Source organism: Ranitomeya variabilis, chromosome 5, assembly GCF_051348905.1.
Source record: "Ranitomeya variabilis isolate aRanVar5 chromosome 5, aRanVar5.hap1, whole genome shotgun sequence".
NCBI lineage: Eukaryota > Metazoa > Chordata > Amphibia > Anura > Dendrobatidae > Ranitomeya > Ranitomeya variabilis.
In genome coordinates, this window is record NC_135236.1 from 29,088,032 (window position 1) to 29,114,375 (window position 26,344).

The 26,344-nt window shown below is 47.0% G+C and overlaps 1 protein-coding gene across 1 annotated transcript; it reads left to right on the top strand.

Moving 5' to 3' along the window:
* Positions 1–13,085: 13,085 nt before the first annotated feature.
* On the top strand, positions 13,086–22,719 carry LOC143774765 (vitelline membrane outer layer protein 1 homolog). The gene is made up of 3 exons (XM_077262528.1): positions 13,086–13,172; positions 18,301–18,416; positions 22,333–22,719. The coding sequence occupies exons 1-3, from the start codon at positions 13,086–13,088 to the stop codon at positions 22,622–22,624; spliced, it is 495 nt and encodes a 164-aa protein (XP_077118643.1). The 3' UTR covers positions 22,625–22,719.
* Positions 22,720–26,344: the final 3,625 nt, after the last annotated feature.

Sequence of the window (26,344 nt, forward strand, 5' to 3'; positions counted from 1 at the left end):
TGAGAGAAGCAGAAAAGAGGTCCTGCGTGGCCTCGAAATGCGTTGACTCTGTAAACCTAATCAATAAATCATTCAACATATCCCGATGGATATACTGTGGATTCATCATTGGCAGCGCATGAGTGGCACCTCCGTCACATTGTCCACATTTATGCAGTGCCGTCTTGTGGCCGCTAAGGTGGCAGTCAGCTGGGCAGTCCTAAACAGTTGCTGGTAGCCCCACCAGCCAGGCCTGCCCCTTCTGTACATCAGTGATGCACCAAATGTGACTTGTTCCTCCACACCATTCATGGTAAATCTCCAACACATTCAAAGATTCGCGACCACCCAATGATGTGTTGTACGCTTTCATGAACAAATAAGAGCAATTAGTGATATCGACATGTGCAAAGCTCTTTCTCTAAGGAATTCTTCCCGCCTGGTTAGAGGTGAGAGAATATTTTCCCAGGACCACACAACAGTATTTCATGGCCACCAGGCTGGAGCCCCGCGAAGCACCTGCTACCAGCCGGCATCTCCAGATCCTCTTCTGATTAGCTGCACAACTTCAGTCCTGGCAGATGAGAGGATCAGAAGTGACCTCTGCTCGGCGTTTACATCCTGTGTAATTTATGAGAACTTAAGCCTACATTAGTTTTTACCCCCAGAATTTGTGGTCTACAAGGCAACAGGTGAGTGTCCCCTGTGTAGGCTCCCCACCACCCTATATGAGCTATGCTTAGCACAATGCACTTAAAGAGGCATTTACAGACAAAGGCGACTTCTCTCCATTTAGCAAATTACCACATTTATTATATAGGAGAATGAATGAATATGTGAGCAGGAGTTAGGTATAATGCTGCATGGAGGTGAACATTTGGCCTCCAGAATAAATGTTACTAATGTGTCCTTGGATGTCCCATAAGTTTTAGTTACTATGTAATCTTATCTGCACCAAGTCTCAAACTCAGATCCTGCTGTATGAGAGGCAGAAACACTAACAGTGAGCATAGAGCGCACATTTATGTATCAGAGGACTTTCTCTGGCTAAAAACCTCAATAACAACCAGATTAAGTTAACAGGAGAGATACGTCTATCACAAGTATCGTGTAAATTATCACATCAAGAAAATTGTGTATCCAGTATGGGTTATATTCGAACTAAGCTGAGCTCGCCGCTATGATCCACATACACCTACAAAAAACAGAAGACTGCAGCAATATGGATAAAATCAATAACAAATAATGAAAAAACGAGTCTACTCTATCATCCAAGTGGCGAAGGATCAGCAACCGGAGCTGTATCTACCATTTTTGAAAGACAGGAAAGAGAGACGCATACTATGGCCTCTATTAAAGCCCACTAGTGATCCCACACAGTCTTATACTCTTTATAGCACTTACACAGTATAGTACCCTCACAATGCTCCACAAAGTATGGTGCCCCAAAGATGCCCCCATACACACGTTGTCCCACAGTGCCCCTCCTACACATTATGGTGCTCCTACCAAACAATATAATGTCCCCACAGCATTGCCTTCCTTCCCAGTATTGTGTCCCACTACTCTATTGGTAGATTAAAAGGAAAAACACTCCCCTACCCCCATTCCCACGATGAGCAGAGCAGATCTCCGCTCAGTACTGTGCAGCATGCGCTACATAGTGATGTCATCTCATCTCCTGCGCTGAACCTCGGACTGCACAGGTGAATGGTGGAGCATGGAGCTGGCGGTTCCCCACTCCACCAATTTATTTAGCTGTGCCTGAGCCTTTAAAAAAATATATACAGTTGAAAGTGGGGAATATATGCTGCTGACCCAGACAAATGGACAGCTCTCAAATCTGGGATAGTGCAGTTGGATGGTGTCCTGGGTTCCTCTCTGAGTACAACTTTTTAGGCAACCACCAATTAATCAAAGGCACCCAGTATTTAAGCACCTGCTACTGAAATTACTTTGGAGATCTAATTGGTAACACCCATATTGCATATTTACTCCGTGTTCCAAATTATTATGCAAACTGGATTTAATTGTCATAAAGATGTAATTTTTGTTTTCCCATAAACTCATGGATGGTTTGAGTCTCGGGGTCATTGGATCTCTGACATCAATCAATGACTAGTTTTCCAGGTGCCCAACTTAAGGAAAACTACTTAAGAAGAACGTTCAACATTATTAAGCAGCCACGGGTTTCAAGCAATATGGGAAAGAAAAAGGATTTTTCCTGCTGAAAAGCGTCACATATTGCAATGCCTCAGACAAGTCATTAGATATTTCATGAAAACTTAAGTGTGAACTTCATACTGTGAAGAGATTTGTGTCTGATCCAGAGCACAGATGCTTTTGAGCAGATAAAAGCATAATGAGGAAGGTTTCTGACAGACAAATCCATCGTATTAAGAAAGCAGCTGCTAAAACACCATTACAAAGCAGCAAATAAATATATGAAGCTGCTGATGCTTCTGGAGTCTGGGAACCTCCAGAGGCTGCAGTTGTGCATAAACCTTCTATTTGGCCACCTCTAAACCACTATCCCAAACAGAAACAGCTGCAGTGGCCGCAACATACATGAAGACTCATTGTAAAATGGTCTTGTTTACTGATGATGCCTTGTAACCATGGATGGTCCAGATGGATGCAGTAGTGGATGGTTGGTGGATGGCCATCATGTCCCAATAAAGCTACAACGTCAGGAAAGAGGTGGTGGAGTCATGCTTTAGGTCAGAATCATGCTGAGAGAACTGGTAGGCCCCTTTCAAGTTTCAGAAGGTGTGAAAATGACCTTGTCAGAATATATAGAATTTATGACTGACCACTTTCTGCCATGGTACAAAAAGAAGAAAAAGTCCATCTGTAGCAAAATCATCTTCATGCTGACAATGCTCCATCTCCTTTCAGTAAAAGTGACCTCTTAATACTGAAAATTCAACAAATGATCATTTTCAGCTCTTTACAACCTATAAAATTTTTGGAAACTTCGGTGTACAGAACAATTTGGAACAGTGCATAAAAAATCCGGTTATCATGGGGAGGTTTGTCCAATAAAATGTGATAAAGCAGAGTGCAGTGATGTAGGAGAGCGCGGTGATGTAGCAGAGTGCACTGATATTGCAGAATGCAGTAATATAGTAGAATGCAGTGATGTAGCAGCGTGCACTGATAAAGCAGAGTGCAGTGATGTAGGAGAGCGCGATGATGTAGCAGAGTGCACTGATATTGCAGAATGCAGTGACATAGTAGAATGCAGTGATGTAGCAGAGTGCACTGATAAAGCAGAGTGCAGTGATGTAGGAGAGCGCGGTGATGTAGCAGAGTGCACTGATATTGCAGAATGCAGTAATATAGTAGAATGCAGTGATGTAGCAGCGTGCACTGATAAAGCAGAGTGCAGTGATGTAGGAGAGCGCGATGATGTAGCAGAGTGCACTGATATTGCAGAATGCAGTGACATAGTAGAATGCAGTGATGTAGCAGCGTGCACTGATAAAGCAGAGTTTAGTGATGTAGGAGAGCGTGGTGATGTAGCAGAGTGCACTGATATTGCAGAATGCAGTGATATAGTAAAATGTAGTGATGTAGCAGCGTGCACTGATAAAGCAGAGTGCAGTGATGTAGGAGAGCGCGGTGATGTAGCAGAGTGCACTGATATTGCTGAATGCAGTGATATAGTAAAATGCAGTGATGTAGCAGCGTGCACTGATAAAGCAGAGTGCAGTGATGTAGGAGAGCGCGGTGATGTAGCAGAGTGCACTGATATTGCAGAATGCAGTGATATAGTAGAATGCAGTGATGTAGCAGAGTGCACTGATAAAGCAGAGTGCAGTGATGTAGGAGAGCGCGGTGATGTAGCAGAGTGCACTGATATTGCAGAATGCAGTGATATAGTAGAATGCAGTGATGTAGCAGCGTGCACTGATAAAGCAGAGTGCAGTGATGTAGGAGAGCGCGGTGATGTAGCAGAGTGCACTGATATTGCAGAATGCAGTGATATAGTAAAATGCAGTGATGTAGCAGCGTGCACTGATAAAGCAGAGTGCAGTGATGTAGGAGAGCGCGGTGATGTAGCAGAGTGCACTGATATTGCAGAATGCAGTGATATAGTAAAATGCAGTGATGTAGCAGCGTGCACTGATAAAGCAGAGTGCAGTGATGTAGGAGAGCGCGGTGATGTAGCAGAGTGCACTGATATTGCAGAATGCAGTGATATAGTAGAATGCAGTGATGTAGCAGAGTGCACTGATAAAGCAGAGTGCAGTAATGTAGGAGAGCGCGGTGATGTAGCAGAGTGCACTGATATTGCAGAATGCAGTGATATAGTAAAATGCAGTGATGTAGCAGCGTGCACTGATAAAGCAGAGTGCAGTGATGTAGGAGAGGGCGGTGATGTAGCAGAGTGCACTGATATTGCAGAATGCAGTGATATAGTAGAATGCAGTGATGTAGCAGAGTGCACTGATAAAGCAGAGTGCAGTAATGTAGGAGAGCGCGGTGATGTAGCAGAGTGCACTGATATTGCAGAATGCAGTGATATAGTAAAATGCAGTGATGTAGCAGCGTGCACTGATAAAGCAGAGTGCAGTGATGTAGGAGAGCGCGGTGATGTAACAGAGTGCACTGATATTGCAGAATGCAGTGATATAGTAGAATGCAGTGATGTAGCAGAGTGCACTGATAAAGCAGAGTGCAGTTATAAATACGAATACACCTACCGTATATGATAAGTATGCTAACTGGAATCAAGGTAACGTATATAACTAGATGGGTATTTCCTGAAGGAACTACAGATAGTGCTTTGGAATGGTACCTGGGCTGCCCCTGCAAGACTTTCACACTTGGGTGCCCCTCAGGCGCTGGTTTGGTAATTGTAGCCCCTCAGGGTTGAGGCCACTCTGGGTCCGATTTGGTGGGCCGGGTCACTCTGGGTCCGATTTGGTGGACCGCGTCACTCTGGGTCCGATTTGGTGGGCCGGATCACTCTGGGTCCGATTTGGTGGGCCGCGTCACTCTGGGTGCGATTTGGTGGGCCGCGTCACTGGGTCCGATTTGGTGGGCCGGGTCACTCTGGGTCCGATTTGGTGGGCCGGGTCACTCTGGGTCCGATTTGGTGGGCCGGGTCACTCTGGGTCCGATTTGGTGGCCCGGGTCACTCTGGGTCCGATTTGGTGGCCCGGGTCACTCTGGGTCCGATTTGGTGGCCCGGGTCACTCTGGGTCCGATTTGATGGCCCGGGTCACTCTGGGTCCGATTTGGTGGTCCGGGTCACTCTGGGTCCGATTTGGTGGCCCGGGTCACTCTGGGTCCGATTTGGTGGCCCGGGTCACTCTGGGTCCGATTTGGTGGCCCGGGTCACTCTGGGTCCGATTTGGTGGCCCGGGTCACTCTGGGTCCAATTTGGTGGCCCGGGTCACTCTGGGTCCGATTTGGTGGCCCGGGTCACTCTGGGTCCGATTTGGTGGGCCGGGTCACTCTGGGTCCGATTTGGTGGGCCGGGTCACTCTGGGTCCGATTTGGTGGCCCGGGTCACTCTGGGTCCGATTTGGTGGGCCGGGTCACTCTGGGTCCGATTTGGTGGGCCGGGTCACTCTGACTGACAGCAGGATCAGGGAATGGCTGATAACAGAAAATAGACTGACAGCAGGACAAGGGAATGGCTGATAACAGAGAGAAAAGACTGACAGCAGGACAGGGGAATTGCTGATAACAGAGAGAAATAGACTGACAGCAGGACGGGGAATGGCTGATAACAGAGAGAATAGACTGACAGCAGGACAGGGGAATGGCTGATAACATAGAGAAATAGACTGACAGCAGTACGGGGAATGGCTGATAACAGAGAAATAGACTGACAGCAGGACGGGGAATGGCTGATAACAGAGAGAATAGACTGACAGCAGGACGGGGAATGGCTGATAACAGAGAGAATAGACTGACAGCAGGACAGGGAAATGGCTGATAACAGAGAGAAATAGACTGACAGCAGTACGGGGAATGGCTGATAACAGAGAGAAATAGATGGGTATTTCCTGAATGAACTACAGATAGTGCTTTGGAATGGTGCCCGGGTTGCACCAGCAAGACTTTCACACTTGGGTGCCCCTCAGGCGCTGGTTTGGTAGTTGTAGCCACTCTGGGTCCGATTTGGCGGGCGGCGCCACTCCGGGTCCGATTTGGCGGGCGGCGCCACCCTGGGTCCGATTTGGCGTGCGGCGCCACCCTGGGTCCGATTTGGCGGGCGGCGCCACCCTGGGTCCGATTTGGCGGGCGGCGCCACCCTGGGTCCGATTTGGCGGGCGGCGCCACTCTGGGTCCGATTTGGCGGGCGGAGCCACTCTGGGTCCGATTTGGCGGGCGGCGCCACTCTGGGTCCGATTTGGCATGCGGCGCCACTCTGGGTCCGATTTGGCGGGCGGCGCCACTCTGGGTCCGATTTAGCGGGCGGCGCCACTCTGGGTCCGATTTGGCGGGCGGCGCCACTCTGGGTCCGATTTGGCGGGCGGCGCCACTCTGGGTCTGATTTGGCGGGCGGCGCCACTCTGGGTCCGATTTGGCGGGCGGCGCCACTCTGGGTCCGATTTGGCGGGCGGCGCCACTCTGGGTCCGATTTGGCGGGCGGGGGCACTCTGGGTCCGATTTGGCAAGCGGGGGCACTCTCGTCCGATTTGGTGGGCTGGGTCCGATTTGGTGAGCGGGGCAATAATGATAAGACTACAGATAGTGCTTTGTAATTGTGCTGTACTGTCACTTTAAGAGCTGATATTATCTGACAAAACTTGTGACCTGGTGGGCTGGTAGAGTTTATAGGCGTTGGCATAGTAACTGGGTCTCACTGCGCATATCAATGAGGTAATCAGCCAGGTGGCAGTTATTTTTAGAAATTGCCTCAGAAATCAGGCCCATTATAAACGTATTGGAAAATTTCCCTATTGAAATGCATTGAGACACTTTTTTCAAACGCAAATTGCGCCAAAACTACAAATCCGATCGACACGAAAAATACTTAGCACACCTCTCAGGAACGCTGGCTTCGAAATGACACCTCACTGGAGTCTGTGAGTTTAGCGGTTCGGGCCGCATTACGTGCGGACTGAATAATAATAATAAGAACTAGATGGGTATTTCCTGAAGGAACTACAGATAGTGCTTTGGAATGGTGTCCGGGCTGCCCCTGCAAGACTTTCACACTTGGGTGCCCCTCAGGCGCTGGTTTGGTAGTTGTAGCCCCTCAGGGTTGAGGATTTGGTGGTCTGGGCACCTCAGGGTCTGATTTGGTGGGTGGGGCCCCTGGGGGTCCGATTTGGCGGGCGAAGCCCCTCGGGGTCCGATTTGGCGGGGGAGGCCCCTCGGGGTCCGAATTGGTGGGCGGGGCCCCTCGGGGTCTGAATTGGTGGGCGGGGCCCCTCGGGGTCCGAATTGGCGGGCGACGCCCCTCAGGGTCCGATTTGGCGGGCGGGGCCACTCGGGGTCCGATTTGATGGGCGGGGCCCCTAGGGGTCCGATTTGGCGGGCGGGGCCCCTAGGGGTCCGATTTGGTGGGCGGGGTCACTCTGGGCCCAATTTGGTGGGCGGGGTCACTCTGGGCCCGATTTGGGGGCGGAGCCACTCGGGGGTCCGATTTGGAAGGCGGGGCCACTCGGGGTCCGATTTAGGGGGCGGGGCCACTCGGTGCACTTACTTTTCACCCACGGGACCGGGGGTGCACTCACTTTTCACACACGGGACGAGAGGGTGTCATAGTCACTTTATTCTGATGTTTGACTTTGATAAATGATCATGTCCTAAAATGGACACCGTACATTTGCATAGCTGCCATCTTTGGAAGGTCAGGTTGGGGGTAATGGAAAGTTCGCCATTATTTCCTGTGGGATTTTTTTTTTTTTAAATGCAATTTTAAAAAAAACTACAAATCGGATCGACACGAAAAATACTTAGCACACCTCTCGTGGACGCTGGCTTCGAAATGACGCCTCACTGGACTCTGTGCGTGCAGCGGTTCGGGCCGCATTAATTGCAGAAAAAAACTGAATAATAATAAGTTTACCACTTTCGGATTACAATAATAATACTAGATGGGTATTTCCTGAAGGAACTACAGATAGTGCTTTGGAATGGTGCCCGGGCTGCCCCTGCAAGACTTTGACACTTGGGTGCCCCTCAGGCGGTCCGATTTGGTGGGTTGGGTCAATCTGGGTCTGATTTTGTGGGCGGGGTAAATCTAGGTCCGATTCGGTGGGCGGGGTCACTTTTGGTCCGATTCTGTGGGCGCGGCCACTCTGGGTCCGATTCGGTGGGCGGAGCCACTCTGGGTCCGATTTGGTGGGCGGGGCACCTTAGGGACCAATTTGGTGGGTGGGGTCACTCGGTCCGATTTGGTGGGCTGGGCACCTCAGGGTCTGATTTGGTGGGCTGGGCACCTCAGGGTCCGATTTGGTGGGTGGGGTCACTCTGGGTCCGATTTGGTGGGCGGGGTCACTCTGGGCCTGATTTGGTGGAAGGGGTCACTCTGGGTCCGATTTGGTGGAAGGGGTCACTCTGGGTCTGATTTGGTGGAAGGGGTCACTCTGGGTCCGATTTGGTGGGCGGAGCCACTCTGGGTCCGATTTGGTGGGCGGGGTCACTCTGGGACTGATTTAGGGGGCGGGGTCACTCTGGGTCTGATTTGGTGAGCCGGGCCCCTCGGGGTCCGATTTGGTGAGCGGGGTAATCTACTATATAATTGTCTAAGGGCACTTCCGTCTTTCTGTCTCACAACACCGCTACGTCATCATCTCGTGAGACCGCAATGCACTCTTGGGACCGGAGCGCGCAACAAGCATCGGGTACCGGCCACTCCAGGTGCAACAAGCATCGTGTACCGGCCGCTCTAGGAGGTGCAACAACCATCAGATACCGGCCGCTCCAGGAGGTGAGTATGTAACTTTTTTATTTTAATTCTTTTTTTTTTTTAACAGGGATATGCAGTATACTATGTGACTGGACAATATACTACGTGACTGGGCAGTATAACTACGTGGCTCTGTGCTGTATACTGCGTGGCTCTGCGCTGTATACTGCGTGGCTCTGCGCTGTATACTACGCGGCTCTGCGCTGTATACTACGCGGCTCTGCGCTGTATACTACGCGGCTCTGCGCTGTATACTGCGTGGCTCTGCGCTGTGTACTGCGCGGCTCTGCGCTGTGTACTGCACGGCTCTGCGCTGTGTACTGCGTGGCTCTGCACTGTGTACTGCGCGGCTCTGCACTGTGTACTGCGCGTTCTGCGCTGTATACTGCGCGGCTCTGCGCTGTATACTGCGCGGCTCTGCGCTTTGTACTGCGCGGCTCTGCGCTGTATACTGCGGGGCTCTGCACTGTATACTGCGCGGCTCTGCGCTGCATACTGCGTGGCTCTACGCTGTGTACTGCGCGGCTCTGCGCTGTTTACTGCGGGGCTCTGCACAGTATACTACGCGGCTCTGCGCTGTATACTGCGCGGCTCTGCGCTGCATACTGCGTGGCTCTACGCTGTGTACTGCGCGGCTCTGCGCTGTATACTGCGCGGCTCTGCGCTGTATACTGGGTGGCTCTGCGCTGTGTACTGCGCGGCTCTGTGCTGTGTACTGCGCGGCTCTGCACTGTGTACTGCACGGCTCTGCGCTTTGTACTGCGCGGCTCTGCGCTGTGTACTGCGCGGCTCTGCGCTTTATACTGCGCGGCTCTGCGCTCTGTACTGCGCGGCTCTGCGCTGTGTACTGCGCGGCTCTCCGCTGTGTACTGCGCGGCTCTGCGCTGTGTACTGCGCGGCTCTGCGCTGTGTACTGCGCGGCTCTGCGCTGTGTACTGCTCGGCTCTGCGCTGTGTACTGCGCGGCTCTCCGCTGTGTACTGCGCGGCTCTGCGCTGTGTACTGCGCGGCTCTGTGCTGTGTACTGCGCGGCTCTGCGCTGAGTACTGCTCGGCTCTGCGCTGTGTACTGCGTGGCTCTCCGCTTTATACTGCGCGGCTCTGCGCTGTGTACTGCGCGGCTCTGCGCTGTGTACTGCGCGGCTCTGCGCTGTGTACTGCGCGGCTCTGCGCTGTGTACTGCGCGGCTCTGCGCTGTGTATTGCGCAGCTCTGCGCTGTGTACTGCTCGGCTCTGCACTGTGTACTGCGCGGCTCTCCGCTTTATACTGCGCGGCTCTGCGCTGTGTACTGCGCGGCTCTGCGCTGTGTACTGCGTGGCTCTGTGCTGTGTACTGCGCGGTTCTGCGCTGTGTACTGCTCAGCTCTGCGCTGTGTACTACGCGGCTCTGTGCTGTGTACTGCGCGGCTCTGCGCTGTGTACTGCGCGGCTCTGCGCTGTGTACTGCTCGGCTCTGCGCTGTGTACTACGCGGCTCTGTGCTGTGTACTGCGCGGCTCTGCGCTGTGTACTGCGCGGCTCTGCGCTGTGTACTGCTCGGCTCTGCGCTGTGTACTGCGTGGCTCTGCGCTGTGTACTGCGCGGCTCTGTGCTGTGTACTGCGTGGCTCTGCGCTGTGTACTACGCGGCTCTCCGCTTTATACTGCGTGGCTCTGCGCTGTGTACTGCGCGGCTCTGCGCTGTGTACTGCGCGGCTCTGCGCTGTGTACTGCGCGGCTCTGCGCTTTATACTGCGCGGCTTTGCGCTGTGTACTGCATGGCTCTGCGCTGTGTACTGCGCGGCTCTGCGCTGTGTACTGCGCGGCTCTGCGCTGTGTACTGCGCGGCTCTGCGCTGTGTACTGCACGGCTCTGCGCTTTATACTGCACGGCTCTGCGCTGTGTACTGCACGGCTCTGCGCTGTGTACTGCGCGGCTCTGCGCTGTGTACTGCACGGCTCTGCGCTTTATACTGCACGGCTCTGCGCTTTATACTGCGCGGCTCTGCGCTTTATACTGCGCGGCTCTGCGCTGTGTACTGCGCGGCTCTGCGCTTTATACTGCGCGGCTCTGCGCTGTGTACTGCGCGGCTCTGCGCTGTGTACTGCGCGGCTCTGCGCTGTGTACTGCGCGGCTCTGCGCTGTGTACTGCACGGCTCTGCACTGTATACTGCGTGGCTGTGCAATATACTACGTGGACATACATATTCTAGAATACCCGATGAGTTAGAATCGGGCCACCATCTAATAATCATAAGACTACGGATAGTGGTTTGGAATTGTGCTGTACTGTCACTTTAAGAGCTGATATTATCTGACAAAACTTGTGACCTGGTGAGCTGATGTAGAGTTCATAGGAGTTGGCATAGTAACTGTGTCTGACTGCGCATATCAATGAGCTAATCAGCCAGGTGGCAGTTATTTTTAGAAATTGCCTCAGAAACCAGCCCATTATAAACGTATGGGACAATTTCCCTATTGAAACGCATTGAAAGACTTTTTTCAAACACAAATTGCGCAAAAACTACAAATCCGATCGGCACGAAAAATACTTAGCACACCTCTTGGGGACGCTGGCTTCGAAATGACACCTCACTGGAGTCTGTGAGTTTAGCGGTTCGGGCCGCATTACGTGCGGACTGAATAATAAGAATAATAAGAAGTTTACCACGGTGGAATAACAGTATAGTGCTTTGTTCCAAAGCACTATAATAAGAAGTTTACCACGGTGGAATAACAGTATAGTGCTTTGTTCCAAAGCACTATAAATATATAGTTATGTATGACAAAAAAGAGGACTGAAAAAATATATAAAATATAAAGTATATAATATATACGTATATGTGAGAAACCTGTAGCTGTTATACTGCATATATATCACAATCAATCAAACACACAAGGCCTGCACCCCAAGAATTTCAAAGGATGGTGCAGAAAGAATCACTGAAGGTGCCAGAAATTAATTGACAATCATATAAAAGCTGAAACACCACAACAAATATAGAAATAGCAAAAAGTTTATTGAAAACACTATACCACAACAAAAAGGTAAAATAGGGATATGACAAAGTGAACCAATAGTAGATGGCACCACAGAAACCAGAACCCAATCATGCAAAAGCTATAGTGAAAGAACACTCTCAGGCTCCAAATAATAGTGCATTTTTAACAAATGACGAGGATGTGTAAGAGAGGCTGTAAACCACCCCTAAAGTTGAGAGCAGACTGGAACCAATGAGGTATTAAGTAGATATAAGTAAAATACCTGAGTGGGTGCTGGAGTTCTGTGATGCCACCGTCCCCAACGCGCGTTTCGGCGCTATATGCCTTCTTCCGGGGGATCACAATAAGAAGAGTAGTGCAAAGTTTAAGATAGCGAACAGGATATAATGTAGAATATATATCACAAGTCACAGTTACAATTCATGTAGCCATTAATGATCCACTAGAGAGCAATCCATGCATTAGCACAGTGTCAGGCAGGAGCTCCATAAGGCGAGGGATGGCATTGTAACACCAAAAAACACCATGACTAATCAGGTGTCAACATTGCTCATTGAGCAAACCTAGATAACACTGAAAATCACACGTATTACCTAGACGGGACAGATGACCCATGCACCCACCACACCCTGGATCATCTGCCCCATCTAGGTAATATGTATTTATTATCATTATAATAAAGTTTATTGACCACTTCATTGGAATTTTTGGTCTTTCCTTTTTTGGTGTTCCAGAATGCAGTGATGTAGCAGAGTGCAGTGATGTAGCAGAGTGCAGTGATGTAGGGGCATTGACCATTACAGGAAGCACCCTGTGACAATGAAGGAGATCCCAGTGATTAGGAGAACTGGGTATTTCAGGAGTCAATGTAGCAGAGCCCAACATCGCAGCAGAGCTGTGGCAATGTAGCAGAGCCCAGTGATGGATAGAGCTTGGATTGTAAGGAGGCAGCAAAAGTCAATGTAACAAAGCGCAGTGACAAGCAGAACTGAGTAGGTCTGGAGGCTCACATGGCCTTAATATCAGAGCTAAGTAAATCTGACAGCAGTGGTGAACAACCAGGTGAAGTCGAAGTAGTGGCAAATGCCAACTGTTACCTCTGTCAGAGACCACAGGCTCCAACAGTCTACCTTAGACAGACGTGGCACAAGCTACTCCGTCTAGTAGATTCTAGAGGAACCACAGCCTTCACCAATTAAACCCTGTACAGGGTTCTGGTCTTACAAGGGGTACAGTGGCTTGTGTCCATGGAAGGACTGCTGTCCATGAGAGGAAACCAGAGGCAGGAACAGTCGCCAAGCAGGGTCAAAGCCGAGAGAAGTTCAGACACGGATGTAAAGCCAAACACCTTAATTCTCAGGTGGCTTTTGAGCCGAGCTATACGATCAGGATAGGAGCACACATGGCAAGCTGTTGATCAGAAGAGCTGACTCCATGGCTTCCGTAGGGCCCTACACGCAGCAAGTGCTCTTTATTCCTCCTTTCCATATCTTGCAGCATCCTCTTTGGCCTGTTCTACTCTGCACCAAGGCCGGGCAGCATTTAGGTCCAGACACTGGATTACGGGACAGAGGGGCGAGTTGACTATTTTTTGCTTTCCCTTTTCCATCCCTCTACGGTTCATCGAAAATTCATGAAGTTTGCTGAAAGGTGCGAAGTGAATTGCAAAAAAAAAAAAGGGATTCTGGAGAATCTGAATTTTTGTAAAATGTGAGGAGCATTCAATTTCTACTCAAATAAATTCACTCTTCACTAATCATCTCTTTTCCATCAGAAATATTCTGCCATGTAAACAGTTAATTAAACAAATCAGATCTGTGTCTCTCCATTACATGATGAAGGGTCTGTGTCTGATGGGGCTTCTTAGATCCCAAATTGGATTCAATCATACAAGGTGTCTCACGTGAATTTCCATGAGATACTGGATCTATTGCCCTTTTCATATAAGTAGTACTGATCCATCACATTTTACAGACTGATTATGGCAACAATTCAATAAGCCACCTAAAATAATTCTGCCCTTCTTCTCCGGTATAGCTGCTTGTAATGAACCTAACTTGTGCCTTCGCCATTCTTCCCTGTCAATCACTGTAGTATTTTTGTCAAATCTCGCATTGGTGACAGGTGTGATTGCTCAACAGTGTATTGGGCCTATCAGAGGATGATCCAGTTAATGCACCAATCATACAATGGTTTTAGGTGGGATCTTGCCTTACAATGGAGGTTTCCAATAAGAATACTAACCAAATTTGCAGACGGTGCAAAGCTAGGAGAGATAGCTAACACTAGAGAAGACAGAGGAATTATTCAGAAGGACCTAGATAAGCTTCAACGATGGGCAGCGACTAATAGAACAGTATTTAATAGGGAAAAATTGAAGATTCTACATCTGGACAAGAAAAGCAAAAATTACATCTACAGAATGGGAGGAATAGAACTAAGCAACAGCACATGTGAAAAAGTCTTGGCTATACTAATAGATTGCAAGCTGCATGAGTCAACAGTGCGATGCAGCAGCAAAAATGGTAAACACAGTTCTACAATGTATTAAAAGAAGCATAGAGTCTAGATCACGTGAAGTCATTATCCCCCTCTACTCCTCCTTGGTCAGGCCTCATCTGGAATACTGTGTCCAGTTCTGGGAGCCACATTTTAAAAAAGTTATTGAAAAACTGTTGCAAGTTCAGAGAAAAGCGACCAGGATGGTGAACGGACTGCAAAGTATGTCCTACAAGGTACGGATAAAGGATCTGGGAATGTTTAGCTTGCAAAAAAAGAAGGCTAAGAGGAGACTTAATAGCTGTCTACAAATATCTGAAGGGATGTCACAGTGTAGAGGGATCATCATTATTCTCATTTGCACATGGGAACACAATTAGCAATGGAATGAAACTGAAGGGAGAAGATACAGATTAGATATTAGGAAAATCTTTTTGACAGGGTGATCAATGAGTGGAACAGGCTGCCACGAGAGGTGGTGAGTTCTCCTTTAATGGAAGTCTTTAAGTAGAGGCTGGACAGACATCTGTCTGGAATGGTTTAGTGAGTCCTGCATTGAGCAGGGGGTTGGACAAGATGACCCTGGAGGTCCCTTCCACCTCTAACATTCTATGATTCTATGATCACAGGATAACTCACTGCTAAGACTTCCAGCAATCACTTGTGATCTGCAGTGGAAACCAGAGTGTTTAATTTTTCCACATCTTACATAGTACCAATCAAGGTCGAGGGTCTCTTGGGGCGATGTGTGCACTTGTCATGTCCTCTACAGTGATAGACACTCTTTGCAGCTGCTTTGTATGACTCCTATGTATCAGAAAACAATCTTTTGTATTATTTGATGACTTCAACTCTTTGTGTTTTTTTTTTACTTGTCTTTGGTCTCCTTCCTTCCACATCTTTTATTGCATTTGTATAGCTTGCTGTTTTGCTATTATGTGACCTAAGCACATAATCTAAAAGACTGTGTACTTACCGCTTCTTCCTCATTTCCTTTTTCCTTTCCTAGTAAAGTATTACTTTTATACACAACTTAATCTAAGTCAATATATAGTAAGACTACTAGATAGACTTCTACAAAGAAAAGAGTATTTACGATAAGAGGCTGTCCAGAAGAAGAAAAAAAAACGGAAGCTAAATCCAGGCTATAAATTCAGACCAGGGCATGACAGCTTGACTTTCCGCTACCTCTGTGACATTGAGCTGACATTTCAGAGCAGAAGATGTTGTTCTCAGTTGTAGCATCATTACTGATTCAAGCTACATTGACCTATGGAGACTTTATTTCAGTTGATAACGGCGGCAGATGGGGAGACTGGGGAGATGTACAGCGATGTCCTCCTTTCACCTCAGCCAGTGGATTGAGCCTAAAGGTACCTGGGTTTTGAGACACTCATTGATATTTGTGGGGAATCTGTTTATTAGCAGAAGTTGGTGGCAAGTCCATCAGTCAAGAAGATAGATGGCATCCAGAAAGTATGGGTATGCTGTCCTCATGCACGTTAGCATGGTGTGTAATCAGACAGGCAGCTAAACCCCCCGCCTTCTTTAAGAAAAAAAGAGTCTGTAAAGTTGTAACCTTCGTTTATTGATTGTAGATGTGACAGGAAAGGGTGAAACTATAAGGGTACCGTCACACATTGAAATTTTCATCGCTGCGACGGCACGATTCGTGACGTCGCAGCGTCGTATAATCATCGCTCCAGCGTCGTAGACTGCGGTCACACGTTGCAATCACGGCAGCCGTACAGTGAGAGCAGATCGCAGCACCGCTGTGATCTGCTCTCACTTTCCGGCCGGCACTCAGAGCAGGAAGCAGACGGCAAGGGACCTGAAGGACACCGACGGGTGAGTATGTACGGTTTGTTTTTTTACGTTTACGCTTGTAACCAGGGTAAACATCGGGTTACTAAGCGCGGCCCTGCGCTTAGTTACCCGATGTTTACCCTGGTTACAAGCGAAGACATCGCTGGTTCGCTGTCACACACAACGATCCAGCGATGTCAGCGGGTGATCAAGCGACGAAAGAAAGTTCCAAACGATGTGCTACGACGTACGATTCTCAGCAGGGTGTCTGATCGCAGTAGCGTGTCAGACACAGCGATATCGTACCGATATCGCTAGAACGTCACAAATCGTAACGTCGTAGCGATGAAAATTTCAATGTGTGATGGTACCCTAAGATGCAATAACAGGAGCATTTCAGAATCTATAACTGTACAGTGCCTAAAATACAGATAGTCTGCAATACACAGTAACATGGGGTAATAGACAAGTTAATGATTAGTGTATTTTTCAGACTATAAGATGCACCAGACCATAAGACGCATCTAGATTTTAGAAGAGGAAATTTAAAAAAATTGAAGCAAAAACTGTGGTCAATTCTATACTTAATATTTTCCATACTGGTATGCATGGCTCCCTTATCCCTATACTGGCATGCAGGGCCCCCATCTCTATCCTGGTAAGCATGGCCCCATCCTCATCCTGGTATGATATGGTTTTATTCCATATACTCACAATCTTATAAAACATTAACTGCTTTACAAGCTAAAATCTCAAGATACAGTAATTCAAGTCCAGCCCTAGTGTCATGCTTCAGATCCAGGACTCGGTCCGGTGACCTCTGGCTGCATGGTTGGTTTTCTCTTCTGCTGAGCCACAGCCAGTTTGGTCTCTGTTCAACTGCTGATGTTTCTTTTGTCTTTTCTTTCTTTTTCTTATGGTTTGTTTGTGTGTCTTCCTCCCCAGTACCCTTTTCTTTTTTCTAAGCTTGGTCTGGAAGACCATCCACGTATACCGTTTGTTGTGTGGTTCTACTTATTTTCTTCTGTCTTTCCTGTGTCTCTGCGTGAACACATTCTTAGGCCTGTGCCTTTTTCTCAGATATTTATGTATTTCACTTTATAGTTATTATTGTTCTCATGTTGCACATTGTTTTTAGGGAGGGCGCAGTTAAGGACATTCAGGGTAAGTCGATGTTGATTGGGGGCACCATTCCTATACTTAGGGTGCCAACTTCAGTGGTCAGGCAGGGACAAACCAGGGTCAGATTACGGAGGTGATGAGTTATCAGTTGAGTGTCACTTGCAGCTAAGTGTAAAACCGCTGATAATGAGACTTCTTTATAACCAGAATGATTGTGCACTGCCTTATTTCTACATATTTTGTTGCTCAACTAAAGGTACCGTCACATTAAGCGACGCTGCAGCGATAGCGACAACGATGCCGATCGCTGCAGCGTCGCTGTGTGGTCGCTGGAGAGCTGTCACACAGAGAGCTCTCCAGCGACCAACGATGCCGAGGTCCCCGGATAACCAGGGTAAACATCGGGTTGCTAAGCGCAGGGCCGCGCTTAGTAACCCGATGTTTACCCTGGTTACCAGCGTAAAAGTAAAAAAAAACAAACAGTACATACTCACCCAGCGTCCCCCAGCTTCTGCTTCCTGACACTGACTGAGCTCCGGCCCTAACAGCACAGCGGCTTTCACTTTCACTTTAGGGCCGGCGCTCAGTCAGTGTCAGGAAGCAGAAGCTGGGGGACGCTGGGTGAGTATGTACTGTTTGTTTTTTTTTACTTTTACGCTGGTAACCAGGGTAAACATCGGGTTACTAAGCGCGGCCCTGCGCTTGGTAACCCGATGTTTACCCTGGTTACCAGTGTAAAACATCGCTGGTATCGTTGCTTTTGGTGTCAAACACAACGATACACGGCGATCGGACGACCAAATAAAGTTCTGGACTTTATTCAGCGACCAGCGACATCACAGCAGGATCCTGATCGCTGCTGCGTGTCAAACTAAACGATATCGCTAGCGAGGACGCTGCAACGTCACGGATCGCTAGCGATATCGTTTAGTGTGACGGTACCTTAAGAATCAAGAGATCCTTAACCATTATGTGATATCTAATGTAATATAACCTTATGTGCTGATATGAAATGCACTGTTTGTTTGTTTTCAGATAGAAACACCACTTGGATCTAAAGGAGATGACACGGCCCTGAATGGAATACAGCTATATTGTACTTACTGTACAAGCACAGATGTTGTCGGCACAATTACTTCTACAGTTGGACGGTAGGTTCTTATATAAGTTACTTTATTCCAATCCTATCTGTTGTTGCATTTTATATTATGAATGTAACATACTCATAAAAAGAATAGAGATGATCAAACCTTTTGACGTTTGGTTCGGCGAACATTTAAATGCTTGCTGACTTGTTCGATGAACGGTTTGACGAATGTAACCGAATGTCAAAAGCCACATCTCTCCCCTTCTACACCTTTTCAAGACATGACAGATGATCTGATCAGCTGTCATGTGCCCCTAACAGCCACAGGTAGAAATGCGATCTACCTGCGGCTAGTAACATGTTAAATACCGCTGTCGAGTTCCGACGGCGGAATTTACCATGCAAGCTCCAGAAGAGCGTCACAAACTACACCCATTGGCACCCCTGTCACATGACTGCGGGGCGCCGATGGGTTGGCATGACAACCCGGGATCTGCCAGAGACCCCTGTGGTTGTCATTGCCGATTTGTAAGATGACAGCGTGAATTCGCAGTTTACCTCCAGTCACAGGCGTTGGCTGATGTGATTACTGCTCCCATCAGCATATGCCTGCTGCCGCTGATAAGAACTAGAGCAGGCGCCACTGATGGGAGTATTCATCAGCTGGCGCCTGCACTATAAATAAATTTTAAAAATGACGCAGGTTTCCCTGTTTTTTTTTATAACCAGACAGGCAAAACTGGCAGCTGCGGGCTGCATCCCTCGGCTGTCTGCATTAGCAAGGCCGGTTATCAAGAATAGAGGGGTCCCACTCCAATTTTCTAATTATTTAAACAAATAATTAAAAGAACGGGGTGGGGTCCTCCCCATTTTTGACAACCAGTCAAGCTAAAGCAGACATCTGTGGGCTGATATTAAAAGCCTAGGAAGGGGCCATGGATATTGGGCCCTCCCAGACTAAAACATCAGCTCTCAGCCACCCCAGAAATGGTGCATCCCTAAGATGAGCCAAATCTGGCACTCGCTCTTCCCACTTGCCCTGTAGCTGTGGCAAGTGGAGTGATAGTTAAGGGGGTTGATGTCACCTTTGTATTGCAGGTGACATCAAGCCCAGAGGTTAGTAATGGAAAGGCATCTATAAGACACCCCCATTATTAACCCCAATGTCATATTGTATAAAAAAAAAACACAGACACCCAGAATAAACTCCTTTAATTGAAATGACACAGACTCCTTTAATGAATCTAAATTAAACCATACTCTCATCATCGACCAGTTCACAGAAGTCAATGTCTCCTGTAACAGAATTGAAATAATAAGCAACAATATTCCTCACCTGTCTGCAGAGAAGATAATAATCCATTTGACCCAGGTCTAGCTATGCTTCATTTAGATGCCAGGCTGCATTGTTGCATGATGCGAATATAAAGACTGCCATCCAGCAGAGACACTGAGCAATGTGTGCTACAACTGCTCAGTATCTCATGGTGAAGTTCTATGACCTGATTGACATCACTGCGAGAATGAGAAAGTTCCTGGGAGTTCACCGCCAATGAATTCAGTTCAATTCACTGACGTTAGTGCGAGCGCCGTTACAACTTTTCCCACGGCACTCGTGCTGACATCAGTGTGGAGAACTGAGTTTATTGGCTTTGAACTCCCAGGAACTTTCTGACAGTACTGTGAGAGTGAGAACTTTCTCACTCCTCGCAATGGCGTCATTCAGGGCATATGAGTTCATCACCAAGAGATACTAAGCAGCGATAGCAAACGCTGCTCAGTGTCTGTTGGTTGACAGGCTGTATGGTCGCATCATGCTACCATGCAGCTTGCCACCTAGATGTAGCAGACCTAGACCCATTGAGGGACAAAGTGGATTATCATCTCTGCAGAAAGGTGAGGAATATTGTTGTATATTATTTCAATTCTGTTACAGGAGACATTGACTTCTGTGGACTGGTCGATGATGAGAGTATGGTTTAATTTAGATTCATTAAAGGAGTCTGTGTCATTATTTTAATTAAAGGAGTTTATTCTGGGTGTCTGTGTTTTTTTTATACAATATGACAATGGGGTTATTGTTGTTAATTCTGTTACAAGAGATCATGGCTTCTGTGCACTGTGCGATGACTAGAGTGTGGGTTAATTTAGATTAGAGGAGTCTGTGTCATTCATTCAATTAAAGGGAATCTGTTACCCCAAAATTCGCCTATAAGCTAAGGCCACCGGCATCAGGGGTTTGTCTACAGCATTCTGTAATGTCACCTGAAAGATAAGAAAAACAGGTTATATTACACTCACCCAGGGGTGGTTCCGATGCGGTCCGGTCCGATGGGCATCGTGGTCCGGGTCCAGCGCCTCCCATCTTCATACGATGACGTCCTCTTCTTGGCTTCCTGCCGCGGCTCCTGCGCAGGCGTACTTTGTCTGCCCTGTTAAGGGCAGCGCAAAGTATTGCAGTGCGCAGGTGTCGGGCCTCTCTGACCTTTCCCAGCACCTGCGCACTGCAGTACTTTGCTCTGCCCTCAACAGGGCAGATAAAGTACGCCTGGGCAGGAGCCGCGGCAGGAAGCAAAGATAGAGGACGTCATCGTATGAAGATGGGAGGCGCCGGACCTGGACCGCGATGCCCATTGGACTGGACTGCATCGGGGTCGCCCCTGGGTGAGTATAAGATAACCTGTTTTTCTTATCTCTCAGGTGACATCGGGGGCTTATCTACAGCATTACAGAATGCTGTAGCTAAGCCCCTGATGCCGGTGGCCTTAGTTTATAGGCGAATTTTGGGGTGACAGATTTCCTTTAAAGGACTTTATTCTGGGTTTGTGTGTTTATACAATATGACTATGGGGTTAGTAATGGATAGGTGTCTTATAAACGCCTCACCATTACTAATCCGTGGACTTGATGTCAACTGACAATACAAAGGTGACATCAACCCCACAAATATGAACCCCACTTGCCACCGCCACAGAACAAGTGGGAAAAGACGGGCAAAGCACCAGGATTGGCACATCTAATAGATGTGCCCTTCCTGGGCGGCTGTGTGCTGCTATTTTTAGGCTGGGGGGGAGGGCAATATCCATGGCCCCTTACCCGCCTGGGTATACCAGCTCCCAGCTGTCTGCATTAGATTGGCTGGTTGTCAAAAATGGGGGGACCCCATGCCGTTTCTTTTATTTACTTAAATAATTAAAACATACGGTGTAGGGGCTTACTGCTGATGGTTGCAGCCCGCAGCTGTGAGTTTTGCCTGGCTGGTTATCAAAAATACAGGGGAACCCATGCTGTTTTTTTTTTTAATTATTTAGAGCGCAGGCGCCAGCTGATGAATACTCCCATCAGCCACTCCTGCTCTCCCTGTCAACAGTTGAATGCAACTCTCAATATTGTCCCCTGCTAGCCCTGATCGCAGGGCGAGCAGGGAACAATGATATGAGGTGTCTTCTTCAGCACCCGTTGCCGGAGAACAGCACGAACAGTACCTCTGATTCCCAGGCGCCGGTACATGTCACACTCATGACACAGGGACATCATCCGTGTGACATCAGTGTGCACGTGTGCAGGATGTTTTATGGCACGTGCTACTACCGGAAACACTGACGTTTGAAAGACCCTTAGTGAACTTGGTCATTTACCAAACTTTGACCGACTTTTACAGATTTTTAGGAAAAATGCTTGGGAATCTGAACACGAATCCGAATGAGCAACATTTGGGTCGAATTTGAGATTTGCAAACATTTTCCAAATAAGTTTGCTCATCTCTAGTAAAGATCAGCTTTATTCAGACACTGAACAAGTAGGAAATACTAAATGATGTGCAGTAAGACTTAGACATGGGAAAATACATTGTGTAACATAAAGTAAAACACAGAACAGGGCAAAGGGTTTCCAATCTCGTCACTATAGTTAACTGAAGAAAAAGTGTAGATGATGAGCAGATGATAGACAACCATCTAAACCAAACTCTTTCTCCACAGTTGGGGGGACTGGACACCCATTTCATGGTGTCCCAGAGGAAATTACATACGGTTTGCCTTGAGAGTTGAGAAACCACAGGGTGATGGAGATGACACCGCAGCTAACAGCGTCAAGATGGGATGTTCAGATAACAGTAATGTAGAAGGACACAATGGCTACTGGGGAGAGTTTGGAAAATGGAGTGGAATTTGTCGATTGGGCATCTGTGGTATCAGAACAAGAGTGGAGAAAGCACTAGGCCGTGAAGATGACACCGCTCTCAATGATGTCCAGTTTGAGTGTTGTCAGTGATGTCAGTTATGTCCACTTTGGATGCTGGTGGCCACAATACATCCCAAAAATGAGCTTCATGCAAATGGATCTGAGCTTAATCATTAAAATCATAATTTGTGCTGTAACTACTTTTGTAGTTGTCTGTTGTTCATTATCACTGTGTCCCTACATTACATTACTGATCGTGCACTGATACTGAGTTACATCCTGTAGATCTTTTATTATAAAAATGAAAAACATAATAATAACAGAAACAAAACAGAAATATCAGCCAGAAAATAATCAGTGCACACACACACATTATATATACAGAATAATCTATATATATAGAAAGGTGTGTGTGTGTGTATGTATGTATGTATGTATGTATGTATGTATGTATCAAGCCACGCCCACTCCACTTATCCACGCCCACTCCGCATAGCACGCACACGCCCACATCATTCGTATCTAGAATAGAGTTGCTACTGTGAGGTAAGACATCAATAACACTGGTCAACAGCATTTTTGGTGCCAAAGATATTTCATCGAATTTAGGGTATTTTTGGGGTGCTGATTCTGAATATGTCATCAGTTTTGCCAGATTGGCTCAAGTTTTTGAGATTTTTGGTATCTTATTTATAGCACTTGTTGGTAAATGCGACGCATCATCTCATTAATTTCTTTGGATTAGTACTTGAACTGAGCAGTTCTCAATATAGTTTTGTGTTAATTAGTGTTCTAAAAGTTTGTTCATAGCTTGATTTTTGCACTAACTTTATGTTGTTGTCTGTTTTCCAGTGAAAAGCATGAACTCATCAAGAAGAAGTTGTCTTAACGATCCAGACTCATTCTGTTACATTTGTGGTGAATACACACTGCCAAAACATAGAAGAAACATAACAGACTTCGTAAAAAAAGTGTATTTTGCCTATTTTGGGGTTATGCTTGGGGACCAAGACAAGTTTTGGGCACCACACATAGTGTGCAAAGCATGTATCGAATTATTACGAAAATGGAGCAAAGGACAAAGAAAAAGCTTCAAATTTGGTGTTCCAATGGTGTGGAGAGAGCCAAAAAATCATCATGATGACTGTTATTTATGGTAAACACAGGTACAGGCACATCTTCACAATGAGGGACAGGCCTTCTTGCAGATTCCATGTTACTCCCATTTTCGTTTCTTATGCTTATTGAATCCTTGCACTTGCACTGCACAGAAATAACAGTCATCATGATGATTTTTTGGCTCTCTCCACACCATTGGAACACCAAATTTGAAGCTTTTTCTTTGTCCTTTGCTCCATTTTCGTAATAATTCGATACATGCTTTGCACACTATGTGTGGTACCCAAAACTTGTCTTGGTCCCCAAGCATAACCCCAAAATAGGCAAAATACACTTTTTTTACGAAGTCTGTTATGTTTCTTCTATGTTTTGGCAGTGTGTATTCACCACAAATGTAACAGAATGAGTCTGGATCGTTAAGACAACTTCTTCTTTATGAGTTCATGCTTTTCACTGGAAAACAGACAACAACATAAAGTTAGTGCAAAAATCAAGCTATGAACAAACTTTTAGAACACTAATTAACACAAAACTATATTGAGAACTGCTCAGTTCAAGTACTAATCCAAAGAAATTAATGAGATGATGCGTCGCATTTACCAACAAGTGCTATAAATAAGATACCAAAAATGTCAAAAACTTGAGCCAATCTGGCAAAACTGATGACATATTCAGAATCAGCACCCCAAAAATACCCCAAATTCATTAAAATATTTTGGACACCAGAAAAAAAATTTTTTTTTGTTGACCTGTGTAATAATAATTTTATATATATAGCGCCAACATATTCTGCAGCACTTTACATTTCAGAGGGGACTTTTACAGACAATAGACATTATAGCATAACAATAAACACAGATCAAAACAGATACCAAGAGGAATGAGGGCCCTGCTCGCAAACAATGAGGAAAAGGGGGAGACACGAGAGGTGGATGGTAACAATTGCTTTAGTTATTTGGACCAGCCATAGTGTAAGGCTCGGGTGTTCATGTAATGCTGCATGAACCAGTTAACTGCCTAAGTATGTAACAGTACAGACACAGAGGGCTATTAACTGCATGAAGTGTATGAGAACACGATGTGAGGAACCTGATTATGGTTTTGAATGGGCCACCCATGGATAGTTAGGTTAATGCGTTGAGACGGTAGGCCAGTCTGAACAAATGCGTTTTTAGGGCACGCTTAAAATTGTGGGGATTAATCGTATTAACCTGGGTAGTGCATTCCAAAGAATTGGCGCAGCACGTGAAAAGTCTTGGAGACGGGAGTAGGAGGTTCTAATTATTGAGGATGCTAACCTCAGGTCATTAATAGAACGGAGGGCACGGGTAGGGTGGTAGACTGAGACCAGGGAAGACATGTAGGGTGGTGCTGAGACATGGAGCACTTTGTGGATGAGGGCAATAAGTTTGTGCTGGATTTTGGAGTCAATGGGTAACCAGTGTAATGACTAGCACAAGGTAGAGGCATCGGAATAACGATTGGTGAGGAAAATGGTCCTCCTGGCTGCAGCATTCAAGACAAATTGGAGAGGGGAGGGTTTGGTAAGAGGAGACAAATTAGTAGAGAGTTACAATAGTCCAGTTGAGAATGATAAAGAGAATCTGACTTTTTGCAGAGTCGAAAGTAAGAAAAGGGCAAATTCTAGAAATGTTTTTGAGGAGCAGATAACAAGAGCGAGACAGTGATCGGCTGTGGGGGGTGAATGAAAGCTCGGAATCAAGGATGACCCCAAGGCAGCGGGCATGTTGCTTTGGAGTAATGGTGGAACCACACACGAAGATGGCAATGTCAGGCAAAGGTAGGTTAGTAGAGGGAGTAAACACTAGGAGTTCAGCTTTTGACAGGTTCTGTTTCAGATAGAGGGAGGACATGATGTTACAGACAGCGGTAAGACAATCACTGGTGTTTTCTAAAAAGGTCGGCGTGATATCAGGAGAAGAGGTGTATAATTGGGTGTCGTCAGCATAGAGATGGTACTGGAACACAAATCTACTGATTGTTTGTCCAATAGGGAGAGTATACAAAGAGAAAAGGAGGGGGCCTAGGACTGATCCTTGAGGAACCCCAACAGTAAGGGGAAGATAAGAGGAGGAGGAACCAGCAAAAAATACAGTGAAAGAGCATACAAGGAAAATTGCAGATATCGCGCTACAGATGTTGGTCACTACTCACTACTCAAACAATTAATATGCTAAAAAAGTCACTTGACTACGAGGCTCAATAGTGCTTCATATTTATGATTCATTAAACCTCCAATTAAGGTTACAGATTATTGGGCACCAATGATTTAAAGAGGAAGAAGGATGTGATCCTTCGAAATGTATTGGTTGATCTATTTTGGCTCCAGCGAGGCTCCTTAGCCTAGTGACGTCACACGCTGTAGCGAGTACGAGCGGCCATCTCTCTTTTTTCTCCTGAGCATCCAGCGCTGCCGCCGGCCGGGGCGCGTCTGGCTCTGCACGGTATAGTGCACTCTCTGAAAACATACCGGAGTGTCAAATTTCATCACCAACCTAGCACCCACGCTCTTGTGAGGTTCTATAAGAACCGGACATCCTAGGTAATGTGAATTAGGTAAGAACCCGGCTTTATTTGAGATATTCTATGTAAATGTGTACGGCCATAATATAAAATAAAATCGGTACAACAGGTGAATATAGTGCATGCATATATAATACAGACGATAAT